We start from the raw sequence: 20,317 nt of genomic DNA, 5'->3' as shown, positions 1-20,317 counted from the left end.
GACATTTGGAATAATGAAATCCAGATTCAGAATACTTCATAAAACTGGAGGTGCATTACAATATCGTCCTGATGTCTGTTGCAAGATTGTTGCCACTTGTGCCACGCTCCACAATGTAGCCATGGAAAGAGGACTTGGATTGGAATTTGAAGACAACATCCCAAACAACCTCAACCAACCTCACCAACCCCAACCTAGAATCAATGGTCCTGATGCAGCAGAGGGAAGGAGAAGGAGAGCAGAGATAACTCAGCATTACTTTTAAATAAAGGTATGACACGGAACAAACATGCTTTTGCTGTAACTTTAGACTTTATTTCAGTTCAAAAGTAATGTAATGTGAGCCTTTATTCAAACATATCTGCTGTTTTTCAAAAAAAATCTCATTTAAATGTAATCTTCAAAGGTATGGATATTGACATTCAAAAACAGTGCAAAATAAGGTTCCCAAAATATCCACATATGACTCATTTTTTCCTTCCTCTTAACCCCAATGCTTTAACCTGCACAGGGTTTGAAGTAAGGTTTTTAAAGGTATCTTTGGCTACATTTCTCACACTTCTTCTTTCTGAAGCTGCTTTGCTTTTTAGATTTGGATTTTCAGCAGAAGATGCAGTGACTGCAGACTCTGGTTGAGTTATACTTTGCCCTTGATGGTGCTCTGAAATGAGGCCTTGCATTGACTTCATGCCAGAGGACAGCTCTCCATAACATTTCATCATTTCCTTTTGAATGGCAACAGTACTTTCTATCAATTTTGAAGTGTTATTGCACATTCTGTGCATGGCTCTTGTGCTGGAATGCATATTTACTACTGTTGCTCTTTGTAAAACTGCACCCTGGTTGCCCTGCATTGCTTGAGATAGTGTCTCTATTGCTGATGTCATGCGTTCCATTTTATCTGAGGAGACATTGACCATGTTGACAAGTGCTGTACTCATAATGTTCATGTCTTTGGCCATATTGGTGATTGTACCCTTGATAACCCTAATATCCTTTCCTTGCAGGCGCTGTACTTTTAATAACTTCCTCTCAATGACACTTCCATTGACAATGTCATCCATTGCTTCATGATTTTGAAAAGGACGTCTGCGACGCCGGATGAATTGTCGCAGTCTTTGACGCCTGCCTGGGCCCCTTTGTGCAGGCTCTGCATTGACTGTTGTATTTGGGACTTCAGTGTTCACATTATCCTCTGCCTCAGATTCTGTGTCTACCAGTTGACGCAGTCTGCGTCTTTGACTTTGTGGTTCCACAGTGGGTGAAGGTGGTGGGTCAAAATTATTACCAGTATCATTTAATAAGTCTTGTGTAAAGGACTCTGCAAATTGAATGAATTCAGCATCCAAATCTGCATCTGAAAATGAGACAGTGGGAGTAAACTGTTAGAAAAAATTTCCCAATGCCTACTCTTTTTTTACAGGTTAACATATGACACTCATATATTGAGGCATGGCTCACAAATACTCTTTAAAGTGGCTCTACATATTTCCTGAAAAGACCCTGTTTTTGTGATTTCAATAAAGAAATATTTTGAAAACTACATGTCCCATGATGCAATTTTTTAAAGCTAAATGTATCAAAAATGTCATGCACTTTGGCCCAAAATGTAGTTAACACATTATTAACATTTCAAAATTAATGACAAGTAATGCAGTCAATGACAGTACCCTGATTTCAAATAAAATTTACCTTGACTTGGTCCTGGCTGCTCAGAGGTGTCTATGTCAAACACTCCAATCACTGCTTCTGTTGGTAAAGTCCCTTCTACTAGTTCCTCCCAAGGGGTAGTTGGTATGTCTTTTGGAGTTCCCCCACCAGTTTTCCTTGATGATTTAATGCGTGTCGCAATCTTCTCTTTGGCTCTGCTGCGCAAATCATACCATCTCTTCTGGAGATTGCTGATGTCTCTGTGGGCGACACCTACAGCATTGACCTTTGCCTGTATTGTAATCCAAATTTTTCTTTTCATAGCCTCAGGTACTTTTAGAGAAGTTTTACCAAAAAGCTGTTCATGCTTAGCTGTCACTTCCTCAATTAGTATCTCCAATTCTTTGTCACTAAATTTGACTTTCCTTTTCCTGGGCTGCTGCTGCTGTTGTTGGGGCTCCAAGACCTCATTGCTTGGCTCCATAATCACATGAGAAAACAGGAACCTCTCCAGCACCTTCCAAACACTCTTTCCAAACTGCCAAATTCAAGTAGAATGTAGCCCACAGGTGTCTGTAATTAGTTTCAGAGGCAGGCACACTACAATCACTTCAGTATTCATCATGTGTGTGTTTTCCTTATTAGCAAATTCGCAAAATGCGATTTCGCTAATAAGGAATCGCATTTTCCTTGCGATTCGGTAAAAATTGCGATTTTTACCGAATCGCTAAAAAATTGCGATTAATTTCATGCATCCCATTATGCGAATTCTTATTTGCGATTCCTTATTTTTCGCAAATAAGAATTCGCAATTTGTCACATTGATGCATGTGGGGGAAAGAGTGTTCCCAGGGAGAGGGGCCTGGCCTCCACCACATAATATTTTTACATTGGAGGTGCACATCCTTACTTACATTCTGGATATTCTCTTTGCTTCATTATAGTTGTAGAACTTTTCTTTGCAGGTCTGTTTGGCTTTGGTTTTTGCACAGTTTTCTTTTGTGTCACTCTGCATAAAAGGGACAATTTGTTAGCTGTTTCAATTTATTTTCTAATCTAAAATTTAATTGCGGTTTGATTGTTCTATTATTATTGTATTTTTTAAACATTAATGTTACTTTAATATTACTTTTGTATTTCTGTTTGCATATTTGCTTTCGAGGTGGTCTGTTTTGTATTTGGAGTAATTGAATAAATGAATAAGGCATTTTGTTAACTGCTCAGCTACTACTAGTGTTTCCTGGTGCTGGGACAGAAACAGCCAAAAAAAGGAATGGAATTAGTTAGTTTTAAACAAATGTGTTTTTCATTGTATCCAAAACAGTTTCTTACCTGGAATACATCAGAGGGAGGGTCATGCAAGTGTTTGGCCAGCTAACATAGAGCAGGGTGAGCCACCCCAATCCTTCTTTTTAATGAACGGGATGGACAGAAGACAGTCTGACTGAGAGCGTAGGGTTCTTTGGGTGCAATACAAGGTGAGTCTTTCATGCAGGTACGAGGGACCAGTTTTATAAAAAAGCCAAGTGTGCTATGTTCAGAGCCTTAAAGATGATCCTTTTCTTTATTGGTAGCCAGTGTAGCTGGTTGTGGTACTGGGTTATTGAGGCATGCTTAGGAAGTTTGAAGAGAAAGTAGACTGCCAGGTTCTACATTTTTTGGTATATATGAATAATGTGTTCAGGAAGTCCTATGTATAGAACAATAGCATAGTCCAGTCTTGACAAAATCAATTACTTAATTACAGTTTTCTGGGCTTCACAATGCAGGAGTTTAAGAATGTCCTCAGCATACTTAAAATCCAGCATTCCAGAATGCAGATTTAACCACTGCTGCGATCTGGGATTGGAGTGATAGGTGAGTACCAATGAGAACCCCTAGGTTCCTGGCCAACTCAGTGGGGGGGAGTGGTATAACTGGTTGGCCATGCCCCTAACCATCGTTGAAGAGGGCCCACACCTAATAGAAGGATCTCCTTTTTTTCTGGTTTGCATTGTAGGGAATTAGTTTTGAGCCATCACATGACTGCTGCCAAACAGGCTGCAAATTACATTTTAGCCTCAGGCTCATTGTTGTTATAAATCAGCAGCAGTTGGGTATCATCTGCGTAGGACACCACCTAGATGTCAAAGGATTCAATAAGATATGCCAGCTGTGTCAGATATATGTTAAGAAGTGTGGGGCTCAGGGCTTAGCTCAGATGCACTCCAAATATAATGAATTTATTTTCCAAGAAGAATGTTGTTTTCCCTATGGTCTAGGAAGGAAACCAACCAAGCCAACACCTTCTGTTACGCCCTGATATGTGGAAGACAGTGTAGCAGGATCTCATGCAAGATTGTGTCAAATGCCACTGAGTGGTCTAACAAAATTATTTCAGCATTTTGACCAGCATCCAATGCAAACTTAATAGAGTTTTTAATGCTTATTAGTGCTGTCTCTGTATATGTAGGACCCTAAAGACGGATGGAGGAGCTTGGATATTTTAAAAAACCATGTTAGCTGGGTGTAAACAATTTTTGGGATAATCTTCGAGATCCCCCGGGAGCAAGGAAATTGATCTGAAGCATTTGGGGTTTTGCAATAGGGTTTCTATAAACAAGTGAATGGCGTTAGCCCTTTTCCAAGCAGGGAGTACTATCCCAAAGTCCAAGAAAGTTTCCAAAAGTTTCTGGTAAATAGGAGCTAGGCTGTTCGCTACCAATTTCATGATTTGGGGGGGAAGGAATCCTGTGGAGAACTGGATTTGCTTTTAGAGAAAAAGTGTTCTACTTCATTGGTTGTAGGGGGAGTAAACTTCAATTTGTTTTGTGCTGTAGGCATTGGTAGACCCTTATTATTCATAGGAGCGTTATTTGACGTTTCTGCCAGGTTGTCCTGGATTTTTGGGATTTTATTCTCAAATAAACGTACACAATTGAGGGCATAGGTGTGCACTCGTTTCCAAAGGTGGTGCGGAGCTGTTGGGATCAGTAAAGTCAAATACAATTTGAACATTTTCCATGGCATTATTATTAGCCTTTTCAATTGTGCTTGAGTAGAAAGTGCAGCATGCCAATTTCAGGTTAGCATGGAATGCATTCAGGGCCGCTTTATACCAATGTTTATTAGAGTTGTCATATAGTTTTCTCCATAGCCGCTCTAACTTTTTAAAATGCTTTCTTTCTTCTGCTCGACACTTAGGGCCCCATTAGGATGGCGGGCGGATCGACCCCCCGCCATAATATTATGGCTGGGGGGTCCGCGGCGGATGGAGAGACCGTCCGCCGCTTTTCCGCCAAAGGGTTCTATATGGTGGCAGTGTCTATCAGACACCGCCAGCCATATTAGAATGGGCATTTTCCAATGCCTTTCTGTGGTGGCATTGCTGCCACGGAAAGGCATACAGAATCTGCTTTGGGGGCCCGTTGCGGGCCTCCAGGGACTCCGGAGGGGTTGGGGGGGTGTACAAGGGGGGTTCCTATGGTACCCCCCAGCATTTCAAAGAACAACGTGGCAGGCACCGCGCGGTGCCTGTCACGTTGTGCTTTGAAATGCACAACATGTATTTTTACCATTGCGGCGGGCACAATGTTAAAGATACAGGATGCGCCCGCCACTATGGCGGGTGCATCATAATTTCCCCCACGGGACCCCCGCCCTTATGGCGGGCGGTCCCTTTCGACGATGGGATGGCAGGCAGACAAAGTCCGCCCGTCATCCTAGTAGGCCCCTTAGTGTGTTTGTATCTTTGTTTCTGTTCCTTTTTACATTTTTCTTTCTTGTAGAGTATGAACCTGTAATTTGGAGACATAAACATGTGGAGTAGTTTTAATGACTTTTTATCTTAAAATACTTTTATATATTTATTAATGTTGTTAGCTTTCCTTGAATGTTAAACTAACTTTGAAGTCCTTAGTGGTTTGTTGAGGTGTTGCAGTCTTCTTTCATAGATTAGCAGTCTTGCATAGTGATATTGTTTTGCTGTAATTCTTTTTCAGGAAGCATTTCATTGCACATGTTCATGTCCTTTTTATAATTTTTGTTAATTGGAAAAATATTTTTATTTTTAACCTGTTTCGAGTTTAATTTAATGCTTTGCTGGTGACTTTGGAAACATTTTTTGCACCATTTGTGGAAAATGCTAATTAGAGTGTTCCTTATTTATTTAATGCATACATTATTTAATTTGGTTCTCTGGCGTTTTATGTTTTCATAATTTTTTTTTGTTTCTTTAGTTATATTATGTAGCCAATGTTTGGTATTTCTTTATTTTTGGTTTTGATATTGTTGTATGTTAGGTTTTTTCCAGTTATATTTTTGTTATTGATATTTGTGTGTTTACTGTTGTCAACATTTGTGTATGTCCATATTATTTTTCTCTACATGGTGCCATACAACATTTGTCTTACGTTGCTTTTTTGTGTTCTCGTGCTTATGTTACAGATGCCAAACTTCTGGTGCATTACATGTCAAAGAAGTTAATTCCTTTAAGGTTCTCAAGACAAACAACCATGTACCTCTGTCTATAGCTTTTAAGATAACAATCAACTGTGACAGAAACTTATTTTAATTTAGCACTTTCAGTGCTCGTTTTGTGATAAGCCCTATAAGTTTAATAGTTATGTAATTAAGACCAACATTGTAGGGATTGTTAAAACAACTCCTCATGTAGCTAACTTCGTGCAAATATTCAGTTGCATTATAAGAGGCTGATTTAACACTTAAGAATAGGAAAGGCTCATTTCGAAAACAAGTCAATAGTGTAATTATTTACAACACTGGACACCACCTAAAATAATTGCTATTAAAACAAATATTTAGCTATCCAATCATTATCTGGAATTATCATTTCAGTTAAAGCGAGCAGCTGGCTGAAAATACTCTGTTTATTACCGATGGTTCCCTTGTGATGTTTGTATGTGGTTTTGAAAGACTGGACAGATGTCTTAGTGCATTTATTTGGAGGCATAAGAATCTGGAAGTTTTATTTCGTTTTGTATGATGAGCTAAAACTAATAGGGGTCTGGTATTTACAGATGTGGCCAGGCATGAAAATGCTGTTCTTGAATGTTTATTTAAATGATAGCTGTGAAGTGATGAAGCAGTGCCACGTCTGGTGAGGGAGTCTAAACAGATGCCAGCAGATGTCCCATTATCCCCTCATTATTTATTCCTTCAGAATGAAAAAAAACTTAAAGCTAGCACTTTTGAATCTGAAATGGCATCCCTCTATTAGCGCTTTCCATTTGTTCCCACCCTAAGGTTCTGCGAGATAATACTGAATAAAATTGGGGATTTATTGAAACGGTGTCCTCATTTATCTTTTCCCAGTAAATGCTGTAAAAGTGACATACAGGGGTAACATTGTAGCTTTTCTGCAAGGTCTTACTACAATATATAATGGCTTGTTGGATTAAGAATACCTAGCACAGACATAATTATCCGCGTTATTCCTTCCATTTGATGGCACTGCTCTTAATTACCCTCAAGCAAACACCAAGTGAAGTAAAAAATATGCATATTTACATCAGAACACTTACATTTTCAGGAGTAAACATGTAAAAAGCAATTTACAATGCCATTAAGAAACTGGATTGCTAAAATAAAGAGTAGGGATACCGAAGTTGTGTTGTGAGTGGAGTCAAAACTCCCAGAAAGCAAAATCTATCTGCTTCAATCAATCAATCAGGGTTGGTAAAGCACAGCTACTCCCGCGCGAGGGTCTCATCTGAAGAGCCAGTCCTTGAGGCCCTTCCTGAACTGGAGCAGTGTAGAGACTTTCTAGAGGTGGAGGGGAGGTTGTTTCAGGCCTTGGCTGTGAGGTAGGAGAAGGACTTACTTCCCAATCTGGTCTTGTAAATACATGGAATGGTGGCCAGAGAGAGGTTACCTGATTGGAGGTGTCTCTTGGGTGCGTGGAAGGAGAGGTGGTTGTTTAGGTATGCTGCTCCAATGTTGTGGAGTGCCTTTTAGGCATGAGTAAGGAGCTTGAAGGCTATTCTTCTTTTAATGGGGAGCCAGTAGATATCACGGAGGTGTTGAGTGATGTGGTTGTGCCGGGGGATATCTAAGATCAGTTTGGCAGCGTTCTGGATGGTCTGGAGTTTTAAAATTAGTTTCTTGTTGATTCCGGCATAGAGATAGTTGCCGTAGTTCAGTTTGCTACTGCTGAGGCCATACATGACGGTTTTTCAGCGCTCCATCCATCATCTACTTGTTTTTCTTTGTTCGCTCTAAGTCGGAAGGGTATGCCCAGGTGTGGGTCCCTTGCTTACTTTGCCACTGGATTCAAACTAGCCAGGCTGATGAGACACTTGTCCAACTGGCATCTTAATAGGGCCCAAAGTGATTAATTATATTTTGTCTCTGTATAAGAGAGGCATTAGTAATGAGTCTCAAAGCTCAGATGGGCAGTTTCCCCCTGCCTCAGGCCTCCATTCTGAGTTTTGTTCATGCAGGTGGCTGTCAAAAAATGTCTGTCATATTTAAGCTATGGTGGGTTGATAGCCAAAAGTCCATCAACTGTCCACTGAATTTTCCTTTTTCCATTTACAAAGGTATACCCTAAACATGGCAGACAGAGCAATGAAAGCCACTACTCAATCTGCTCTATTTAGAGAATAATGTCCATTGCACAAAGCAAATCAATTCATCCTTTACACCTATGTTGGAGGAAAAAGAGCATAAAGAATCAAACCCTTCATCCAAAAACCACAAAACCTACTAAATCAACATGTCCTTGCTACTCCAAGGCCAAGGGCTCTATCTGGCAGTGTTAAAAGAACTACAAGATAAAGCACAACAAAATAGAAGGTAAGTACAACTTTTAAAAAGATTTTATATGCACTAGGTGAACTACCATTGCTACTTAACTTTAAGTGCAGCAAACCATATCTAACAGGACTTTACCCTGTCTTCCCAGCATGTCCCATACTATGAACCAATATTAAATACTCAACTAATACAATGTTACTACACCGCCAGACCTCAAGTGAATGCACATTCTTTACACATCAACATGTCCATAGAAGTATCTAGCTGTTTGTTTTAAAACTTTAAAACAATAATTATGTAGTAATATTATTTCACATTTGGAATGTTTAACAATAATCACACAACTATTCCAAGTCTAGCCATCATCCCACTTTATCCACTTACCAACACACTCCATAGCCATATGATATCCCCATGTACATAGTTTCCCTTTCTGGCACAAAATGTCAAGGGTTGGGCACACACTAAAATGCCAGACAGCCTATGTTATGCTATTTAGGTATTGATATAGTGCACACCTCATCCATGAAGGAACTCCGCAGAGCAGAAGCAACAGGTGGATTTGGAGAGGCAACAGTTAAAACAGCCAGTGTTTAAGGTGTTTTTTAAATCCTTCTGGACAAGGGCAGATGTGAATGAACAGAAGGAGATTGTTCCAGTGGAACAAAGCCAGGTCGGAGAAGGCTCAGCCTCTGTATTTAGCGGGGTGAACCCATTGGCGGCAAATGAGAAGCTGGTTACTTGATCGTAGGTTCCTGCTTGGTACATAACGGGTGAGCCTGTATTGAAGGTATTTTGGGCCTAGACCTAATAGTGATTTATGATTTAGGCAAAGCAGTTTGAACAGTGCTGTCTCACGAATGGGGAGCCAGTGTGGTGCTTTGAGTATAGGAGCTGATGAGATTCTTGGAGGCAGGTTGTTTACCAATCGTGCAGCAGTATTTTGAATAACTTGTAGTTTTGATAGCAGAAATTCATTGGCGGCAAGGAACCGGGCATTGCCATAATGAAGGTGGGTAATGACTAGCGCCTGGCTGAGTGTTCTTCGTGAGCTCGGAGGAAGCAATCTGAAGATTTTTTTTCGAGTAGACGCATGAAGCCAAAGCAGGTGGCACATGTGGAGGCAATCTGGTCATGCATTGGTAGCTGAGCGTCTAAAATTATACCTACGATTTCTACAGTTCTCGTGGGCAAAGGAGCTGGGCCCAGTTCTGCTTGCCACCAGTCTTCTGTCTAGAATGTCAGAGCTTTGCCAAACAATAGAATATCTATTTTACCCCCATTAAGTTGGAGACACTTGCGAGAAATCCAGATGGCTATCTACTTCATACATGTAGAGAATCTCGGTTTGACGTTTTCTATATCCTGCCCAAACGGTATGACTAATTGGGTGTTGTCTGCATATGAAAATGTTTCAAAACCTAGATATTTTTTTAGTTGGGCAAGGGAGGTTACATACACATTAAACTGTGTAAGGATTAAGGAGGAGCCTTGAGGGACTCCATTATTTAGGGGAATCGTCCTGGAATGGAATGTACCAATGGAGACTATTTAAACACTTTCATTGAGGAGTTCAACAAGCCAGTCCAGAGCTTTCCCTGAATGCCTATCTGTTGGAGGCGCTGCACCAGAATTAAATGTGGGATGGTATAGAATGCAGCTTGTAGATCAAGCAAAACCAGCATGGCTGGCTGTTGAACATCCAGGGATAGTCTTATGGTGTTGACTACTGCAAGTAGAGCAGTCTCTGTGCTGTGAGCAGGTCCGAAACCTGACTGAGAGATGTATAACAGGCTGTTGCTCTCAAGGTAGGCTGTGAGCTGTTTGTTTACAAGGGTCTTCTGGGTTTTTGCCAGCATGGGAAGGAGAGATATGGAATTGTAGATAGAGGGATCATTTGGATCTGTGGTTGTTTTTTTCAAAATGTTTGTTAATGGTGCTGTTTTCCATTGTTTCAGGTCTGTGTCTGGATCAGTGATTTATTGCATATTGAGGTAATGAGTGGAGCAATCAGTGGAGCAAGACATGTGATCATGTTTGTGGGGCAAGGGGTTACCATATTTTACTTTGGCTAGTGAGTCCTGCATCTGGCTTAGAGAAATAAGCTTTTAACTATTTACTACTGATGATTTCATTTGGTATGTTATATCTATATGTGGGTTGGTTGTGGCTTGAAAGCTATTATAGATAATATACATTTTGGTTTGGAAATGAGCAGCCAACGTGTCTCAGAATGTTGGGGAGGCTTGTGAGAAACAAGCAGAGGATTTGACAAAGTTTTTAAGATTTTGAATAATTCCTTAAAGGAGTTGCCTGCCTGATCTCTTTGGTAAATAATATGTTGTCTACATGCTGTCTTTGTTTTGGTGTGATATGCATGTGAAGTGTCTTTAAATAGTTGTTTATCTACAGTGCTTTTGGACATCCTCCAATTGCGCTAGAGACTTCAACAGTGGGATGTATCTGTTTTTAGTTCAGCCATGTACCAGGGGCCACTAGGTCTGAAATTGTTCCTTGGCAGTGGTTTGTGGGGAGCCACGATGTCAAATGTGCGGGAGAGAGAGAGTAATTGAACTGTGCCAGTGCTTTGTGTATGTCACTTATGAGTTTTCTGGGAATGTGAGTGGGGAAAGCTGCTTGAAATGCATCAAGAGTGATCTGTCTCCATGGTCATGCGGTGACTTGGATCAGGGCCTTGCGTCTGTCATGACTAATCGTTATCGGAATTTGGAAACTGACCAAGTTATATATCCAAGTTTGAGGCGGTGAGGTGTTGATTTGGGGGAGCTTGGCAGTAAAGAATAGAAGGTCTAGAATATGTCCAGCAGAGTGGGGCCAGTTTTTTTGAGATGTAGGTTTAACATTCCGAGATTAGTAAACAGAGTAGGGACGTTGAGGGTCGATCCCAACATCTACATGATAGATGAAGTCTCCATTCAAGCGGAAGGCTAGTGTGAAATGTGCTGGTCGCTCTGTTAGATTGAAGCTGAAATCTTTTTTTTGGTCACTCTGGCGATAGATAAGCGCTCCTTTCCAGGGAAGGCCATTCGGGGGAAGTAATTTAAATATAGTAATTTTGATCCAGTCTGTGAGTAGGGAGTCAATTCTTTCGACGTTCAGGAGAACTTTGAATGCTATATTTATACCTCCTCCTGGTTTGTGTTCCATGTTTTGCCTAAATAATTTGTAAATGTCAGGAAATGCTATGGGGATACCTGATGGTGCTGACTGATGTAGCCACATTTCAGTGATGAAACACAGGTCTGGTTGTGTTGAGGTAAGAAGATCCCCGATAAAATACAGGTCGGGTTGTGTTGAGGTAAGAAGATTCCAGATTTGTATTGAGTGTTTAGGGATTGACCTAGCATTAAAGTAAATACACTTGAGTGAAGAGGGAGATTTTTGGGATTTATTGGAGGGCCAAGGTATCGGAGGAGAGGGCTTTGTAGAGGCTTTGTAAACCTGTTTATGTAATAGAGATCTATTGTTTTTGCCTAATAGTGCTGTGGGTTTAGTAATAAAGCATGTAAACTTGCATTTACAGCAGGGAAAAGGACCTTCAAAGGTGGTAGGAAGATGGGGATGCAGTGTGTGTAATTTGTTCTCAAGTTAATTAGATCTTTATTGTTATAGAGTGGGTAAAGGAGAAATACATGGGTGTGAAGGTGCAGGGCTCTTGGTGCCTGGCAATGGCCACGCGCAGACAGGCATGTGTCGGCACCAGGTTTATCATGTATATGAAGAGCTAGACCGCTGCCATCCCGTGATTGGCTGCCATCACGGAATAGCTGCGTCACTGCCCGCCCGACATGTCTTGATTTCCCTTCATTCAATCGGCAGTGCCTTGATGGAGTGGGGAGCCCAGGAGAGAGCTTGCTAAACCAGGAAGAGTTACCATTTAATGGTTTTAAAATACTGCAGTTACTGAAGGTTAAAGATTGAGGAGACTCTAAAATATTAAAAATTTCAATGCTAATGTGCGGTGCAAGCAAATGACATGTGCATAAAATATAGTGGGTAATAAAGGAATTAAGAGAATACGCATCTGAAGCCTGGCCTGTCTGCTGCGTGTTGGCGTCAGGTTGTTAATTTATATGAAGAGCTAGACCGCTGCTGTCCAGTGATTGGCAGCCATCTTTGAATAGCTGCGTTACTGCCAACCTGGTATAAACTCCCTGTGTTTAATCGGCAGTGCCGTGATGGACCGGGGAGCCCAGGTGAGAGCGTGCAAAAACAGGAAGTGTTACCAGGTAACGTTTTTATAGTACCACAGTTACTGAGGGCTAAGGATTGAAGAGACTCTAAAATATTTAAAAGTTCAATGCTAATTTGCGGTGCAAGAAAATGATAAGTATAGTGGGCAATAAAGAAATTAAGATTGTGTACCTGGGAGAATATTCATCTGCAGCCTGGCCTGTCCACCTAGATGTTAGCATACATAAGGTATGGCATAAACTATATGTGAACCACAATCTTCCAAGCTACTCCTACATTTAATCACAAATATATTGGCACTAAATGTTTTCACACACACTACCTATCTGAATTCCACTCACTCTAGTCGCTCACTTCTTCTCTACTCTATCACTTCCTTTAGCACACATGGGAAAGGGAATAGCCTCCATGTCCTATAATGCAACGTGCAACTCATAGTAAACCTCAAGACTTGGAAAAAGAAAGTTACTGATTGACCTATGAAACATATTGGAATGCGCAAATCCCTGGTGTCAGATGAGGCACCAGAAGAGAGAGAACCTCTCTATAAGGCAGAAAGGACAGCCCACATAACATCCAGGATGCCAGTCCCATGTGTGAATTGCTGACTGCTACCTTTGGTGGCATTCAACAATGCATCTGCACCACAGTAAGGTTCTTTAGAAGTACCAGCACTTACTCTAACACCCATGCTGGGGAGATAGGGGCAGGAGGAGCTATGACTAGGGGTGTATTTGTTACTGGGGGGACAGATGTGAGGGTGTTGATGGTCATAGTGGTAGAGACAAGCACAGGAACTAATGTTATATCTTCTGTTGATTTGGACTTGATCACAAGTTGCTGACCCGAGTCTGCGCACTAATATTCCAATGTTGTTGAGACATCCTGCCCAGTCCAACTATCGTCATTGTCACTGGGTGACACAGTGTCAGTGGCGCCTCTTTCCAAAATCCATTGGCTCTTCTGTGTGTCCCCTGAAGGCTGGAAAACATCTAATTCACTTCACTTAGAGGAACATAAAAGCACTCATATGTGCATATAATACCAAAGTATACATCCATCAAAGAAGTAAAAAAAATAACAACTCACCGTACTAATCACAATGAAGGGGATACACTGGGACATCATACAGAGGCTGATTTTGATTTAGGTAGGCCAGTTGCTGCTTCATAATTATTATGGATATTCTAGCTGCATTAGTGAAATTGCATTATATTATGATGTAGCACTTGTATTTGGGAGAATGGAATATCTGACATTTTTGTAAACTACCAATCTAAACACTCCAACTCATATACTATACTTGTTATTTAACTATTGCCAAGAAATCTTCATTTAGCAAAGTTCCTGATTGATAGATTGACAGATGCTGCCCTCCTTCTTACAAGTGCCATAGAATATAATGCTATTGTATTGAGCCAGAAAGGTTATGTTTTGCAATTTCGACAGGGTAATCTGGCTGACAAAGGAAGATTCTATGTGGCAAAATGAAACCTAGGCACGTATTGGTATTATTTAAAAAACAAAAATGACAACAATGTTCTGCACATGGTCTTGGGTGTCTAATACAAAATACAGCTTGAAGTACTGGCCAAAAGATAATATCAATGTCATGTAATCTAAAGCACTTTTGCTTCAGGACATCACATTTAATATACATTTGAGTAGTTTAAAACCTTTATGTACACCATAGGTGCGTGAGTTTAAGGAAACGCATTATGAAAGGACAGTTTGCACGTATATCAGATGACACGATCAGTTGCAAATAGAACTTGAGCAAAGGTACAAATACAGTATTGCCAGTGTGCTGCATTCATATTTTTATAATTATTCTATTTGTGCCTCAAATGTGACAGATGTCTTGCCTGACTAAGGTAGATGGGATATCTGTCACAGCAAAAACTAAATCTGGGACAAAGTTAAATATGTCCTACAGTACTTGTAATATCAACTTCTTTTAAACTTTTAGGGCATAGGTTAGAGATTGGCAGATGGGTAACTCCATCAGAAATGTGCCTGACAACCCACCTGCCTTATTGCAAATGCATAATATCCTATAGCACTTCAAATAAGGAAGACATGATATACATTAAATTTGTGACTGAGTAACTAATCCACCAAGATCTAAATCAGGCCATTCGAATTGTCACATTATATTGCAACCTGAACACTCGAAAGAATGATTGTGAACAACATGCATAGTCTTTAAGGTGAAAACATTCACCCTCTTGGTGCTTATCCATAGCTTTTAGTTTGCGTGCAAGTAGGTGTGCGCTACTGCCAGAATGCAACACATAATGAGGATCAGTGACCACCATACACACTTTTTTGCTGGGAGGACCTTCGAAGTTTTGTTAACTTATTGAAGTCTGTTCACCATCAAAAGTCCTTTCACTGTTTACTCAGTCAATGCTGGTACACTTGCCTGGCACAGCTTTGACACGCTATACACTCAACACACTTATGTCTATTTATTTACAATATACAATTGGTGGGAATTGAATTTTATTTTGAAGTGTTACTGCATCACAATTTTGACAGAAGTACAGCTCATCGTATTAACAGTATGTGATATACCATGTAATTTGGTGGATGTGAAATCTCTTACCTTGTGAGGCAATAACATGTCAAACAGGTTACAAATCACTTGAAATAAATATGTATCTTATTGTTTATAAAAGTGTGTGTTATTTTTAATTTGGCTAAAACTAAGGGCCCGATGTAGGTAAATCTTTTTTAACACTTCTTAAATACCGATTCATACCGAATCGGTATTTAAGAAGTGGGAAAAAAGAGGAGGGGAGATGTAGGTATTTCAGATTCGGTAAATACCGAATCGTTAAGATTCGGTATTTACCGATTCTGTAAATACCGAATTGGTAATGCCCATTGATTCCTATGGGCATTGAAGCCCATAGGAATCAATGGGCATTACCGAATCGGTATTTACAGATTCGGTAAATACCGATTTCAGCAAGGGTGCAGGGGGTGTCACTTTGACACCCTCTGGCACCCCAAAAATAGGCATGTGCGCCATGTGGCACACAGACATGCCCTAAGGGCATGTCTGTGTGGCACATGGCACAGGTGTGCATGCACACATGTGCATGCACACCTGGATTGGGTGGTAAAATACCGATTCTTAAAGCCCTGTGGCACTCTGACATGTGCCAGCTACATCTGCATTTACAGAATCGGTATTTTACTGAGTCTGTATTTACCGATTCGGTAATTTTACCGAATCGGTAAATACAGAATCGGTAAAATACCGATTCTGTAAATGCATGCCCTACATCTGAAAACCCTAATACCGGTTGGAAACGGCCAAAATCGGCCATTTCCGACCGGTATTAGGGCTCCTACATCTGGCCCTTAATGTTGTATGATGACAAAAAGGTTCTTATTCAATTATATGTGTTGACTTTATAGGTCAAGCTACCCCACAAGTGTGTGCTGAGTGGGCTGTCCACTGCAGTACGAATGCTTTTCATAGTATTGGTCTTCTAATTATGGATATGGCCTATATATCGCATTGTGATGGAGTAGCCATCCTGCCTAAAAGAAACTAAAGACTGTTGTGTTGTTTGTAGAGATTACACCTATCAAATGTCAGTGAGTACCCAGTCCATAAAAGAAGGCATTGCTAGTAATTGGTAAAGTCGGTGCACTCACTGTGAATTGTTGAAAGATGCTTTCACCATTGACTTAACAGTTGGAAAAGTTAATTCCACAGCCAGGGACCTACCGTGGCTCTGTCAGTGCCATGTTCCAAAACATACATGACATTAGAACAACCTTCACCATAAACCATGCTTAGTGATATTATGGATGTTAATGTTTTGTCACTGTGATTGCTGCTTCCCTTTTAGGCCACACAACTTCCCCATGCTGCAGAGTGATTCTGTAAATCTTCATCAATGTCAAACTTTTAATTTTGAAAAACACAACATACCTTGGTGGTAAATACATATTTAAATATAGAGTTTTCTTTGCAATCATAAATGTAAGAGGAGTACATTTTGTACAAGGTAATAACATAGTGGAGATTAGAAATTATTAACCAGAATTGAAATAAAGTTCAAGTCAAATTTATCTTTACATTTTTGGTTTGACATTTTCTTATAATATTAAAAGCAGGGACGTCACCTTGGGTGCTCTAATTCTTATATTTCGTTAGTATAAATGTGCTTAATCTAGTCAATATATTTATATTTTAGACCCACAGGTTATATTTCAAATGTGGCTTTTCAATAGCTTGTATATGAAACACACCTGCATGTCATCTTGCTATGAAACATAATCTTATGGGGTTGTGAGAGTTAAAACTGGACGTTCTTTTAAGAACATACATAATATAAATTTAAGTGCATTTTATGTGTATAGCTTACCTGACTCTCCATTGGCCTACGTAGCTGGCTCTAGTTGGTCAGGTCACCCTCCACAAGGACATCCAGCTCCTCAGGAGTGGAACTGGGGGCCCTGTCACTTGCTCCTACAGTGTTGATGGTTTCCAACAAAAGAAACTGACCAGCAACAGTTTACAAGGTCTGCTACATTTGAAAGTTAGGAGACAAGTGGCAACACGGCCCTAACAATATGTTGGTGTTATATACAAGTACGTCAGCATACACTCACACAAATAATTCCATCACTCACATAACATTAAAACCAATGTGGGACTGCAAATGCTGGAAAAAGTAAGTACAAATTTCACTTATAAGTCTGTCATCCATGATGGAATCATTAGGCATTGGCCATGTTTTGCCCACCATGATAAAAGAAAATTTTATTAATAGGGTATGACTGACTTTATGGCTAGTCAGTAGTGGATTATTGATGGAAGCATTTGTCATCTCTGACAAAGGTTCTGTTAATAACAACAAGAACTATTGCACAACCAAGAGTAATCTATATCAACTGATAGAGCGCGCAGGTCACTCGACTATAATTTTACCATATGCACATTTTGGGACCATAAATTAAATTTACCATATTTATTAATCGGGTAACCTACACTCTACTACCAGTAACCCAGTTCATTCCTATTTATTTCCAATGTACCTGACTTACCAATCCTTGTCACAGGTACCTATGATCACAATGGATCAGGGAGCTAGCTGAAAAAGATAAGCAGTCACCAAAATACAATAACATTTATAATATTTGCACTCTTTATAATAACCACAGACTCAGGAAGTTTTGAAAACCTTTATCTAGTTCTCATCACTGTCAGCAAGCATTAGATTCACAGTAAGCAAACTATCGATAACCAAAATCATGAAGAGCGTATAACCATGTAGAAAATAGATAATACCAACCATTTAGAACTCTAAAGGGAAGGTAAAAACAGGGAACATACTAGTAGGAAATTTTCAAAAATTAGACTTGGTATGGTGTGTCTAAAGGACGGTAAAGATAAGGAACATGCTATAATATCACAGTTTGTGTACCCCTCGAAGGTGGGTAAGGCAAAAGACTTTATTTTGTACTGAAGGAATTAGGAATAACCATGTAGCTAAATGGTTAGGAAAAATGGAACACGCTAATAATTCAGAGCAACCACTTAAATGCAGCTAAAAGGAGGGTAAAGAAAAAGGAACATCTATATTTCATGAACAGTATTTCACAATTGACTTAAAGGATGGGTAGAAAAATGGAACATGCTAATAAACAGCTAAAGTGTAAAACAATCTGCAAATAAGATTTTAGCAGTTTCAGAAAGCAAGAAAAGGACGTAAGTGTATTTTCCCGCACAGATATATATTTACCTAGAACGGTGTGTAGACCAACCCTGGCCACGGGTCAGTTAAGGACAGTGGGAACCCCAAGGAATACAGTCGCCAGTAGGCCAGCAGGTGCAGAATGGAAACCCAGGACAGGAAAACCAGATTAGGATCAGGACAGGACCACCAAGGTAAGACCAGCACCCGCAGTTCATTTGCAACGCCTGCGCTACACCCTCTCTGCCGCTATCAGTCAAAACCCCGATTGGGTTCTCGAATTCCCCAGCAAAGTGCTTCGCAAGCACTTAAGGTTCTCAAAACCCCGATTGGATCTGTGAGTCTGTCGGACAGAGTGCTCCGCAGCACCTCTGTTTCTCGATCAGCTATTGAGTGCGTTGGGTCAGTGACAGGTCAGCTATTCGGACAAGTCGGACAATTTCTCTAGCTAAACCAGGCTAGTTATACTGTTTTCGGGTCAGTGTACCACCCCCCAAATGTTGCAAGTGCAAGGATCCCCAATTTCGATTGGACAAAAGGAAGGACAGGTCATCACACTTCCTAGGATTTGACCTTCTCAAGCTCATAATTTGCATTTTCCGAGACGGCCCCTTGAATTTCGGGTTCCCATGACATGTTCCTTACACATAACAATGGTGAATTTTACATTTTATACATTGTAATACATTTAGTACAATTCAGCTTCTTCGACTAGGTGAAGGTGCCTCTTCCCAGGCGCATTTTGGCTTGGACTTCTGTGTTGGCTCATGTCACAGAGTTCATCCTCTGTGGATTGTCATGCGCAGAAAGGATTTTCAAAATGGCGTATTCCCGTCCCTCATGCCCAAGGATTACAAATACATGAAAAGTAAATAGAAACAGTTTTAGAACACAGAATCAATGAATGCACTGTATACCAGGAATCCCTATATTATTCCCATTATTTTATAATAACTATAGCATTAGAATTAATGCAGAACGAACAGCATAGCACAAGCATCGCTGCAAGCTTCAGGCATGTGAGAACAAAAAGCAGCCATTTTAGTTCTAATGCGCAAGTGCAAAGGGTTTCCCACCAGAACTGCGAGTACGTCAAAGTCACATGGGTATGACCGACGCATGCGCAGAAGAAATTCCCGTGTAGCAGCAGCCATCTTAGTAGCAAGCGTATTAGGATTAGTAAACACATAGGCAAGCATCTCTGGGACACCCAAAATGTCAGAATAAAGGGGAAATTAGTAAGACAAACGGGTTGATTAGCACTATTAGGGTTATTTGAGGTTCATGAGTACAAGCAAGGCGCAAAACGTGCGAATCCTTGCTCCATCACAACCTTGAAGGAGTTTTCAGCAAATAAACATTTAGGGAGTGGCTTAGAGTTTGGAAGATAGGTTACTCTATCATAAATGAGACACATAACACATTTGCCTCATGGCAAGTGCACAATATCCTACAGCACCTGTAATAAGGCAGATGGAATATACCTTATGGGCCTCATCACAAAGGCTGTAAACCACTCATGAAAAGGCAGGCGGCAAGTGACTTGAGGCTCATTCCTCACCTCTGGTATGGGCCCTCGTGGCACCAATGGTTCTCCCTACCTATCCCTGCACCATGTGGCAGGCACCACATGCTGCACCATAGTGCAGGGATATGTACAATGTGTTTCTTGTGGACTGCGGCGAGTGCTGCAGCCCGCCGCACAAGTGGCAATACAAAATATACAGGATGCAACCACCTTGAAGGCAGTTGCATCCTAATCCTGGTGGTGGGACCACCAACAGCTAGTCTGGCAGTCCCATTCCCGACAGGATGGCGGTCAGATGCTCATTCAACTGCTATCATAATCAGACCCTAGTTTGTGGCTTAATACCTAATCCGCCAAGCTCTAAAGCAGGCCATTAGAATTGTGACATTATATTGTAACTGAAAGCTTGAAAGAATGATGAGAACAACAGGCATATTCTTTATGGTGA

General features: G+C 40.5%; 1 protein-coding gene across 1 annotated transcript; it reads right to left on the bottom strand.

Annotated features, from left to right (window-relative positions):
- Positions 1-374: 374 nt before the first annotated feature.
- Positions 375-2,134, bottom strand: LOC144752552 (uncharacterized). Its single transcript, XM_078640449.1, has 2 exons — positions 1,693-2,134; positions 375-1,357 (listed from the first exon to the last, which is right to left on the bottom strand). Exons 1-2 carry the CDS (start codon positions 2,132-2,134, stop codon positions 468-470), a joined length of 1,332 nt encoding a protein of 443 aa, XP_078496575.1. The 3' UTR covers positions 375-467.
- Between the last annotated feature and the right edge of the window lie 18,183 nt (positions 2,135-20,317).

Source organism: Lissotriton helveticus, chromosome 5_1 (genome assembly GCF_964261635.1).
Source record: "Lissotriton helveticus chromosome 5_1, aLisHel1.1, whole genome shotgun sequence".
NCBI lineage: Eukaryota > Metazoa > Chordata > Amphibia > Caudata > Salamandridae > Lissotriton > Lissotriton helveticus.
The sequence above is the reverse complement of the archived record's forward strand: the minus strand, read 5'-3'. Positions and strand labels throughout refer to the sequence as shown.

Bases quoted from the DNA above. Each gene is read 5' to 3' on its own strand.
- LOC144752552 (XM_078640449.1), bottom strand. From the start codon at position 2,134: ATGGAGCCAAGCAATGAGGTCTTGGAGCCCCAACAACAGCAGCAGCAG. The intron at 1,358-1,692 runs GTAAATTTTATT...TCTCATTTTCAG, and splicing joins GCAGCCAGGACCAAGTCAAG to ATGCAGATTTGGATGCTGAA.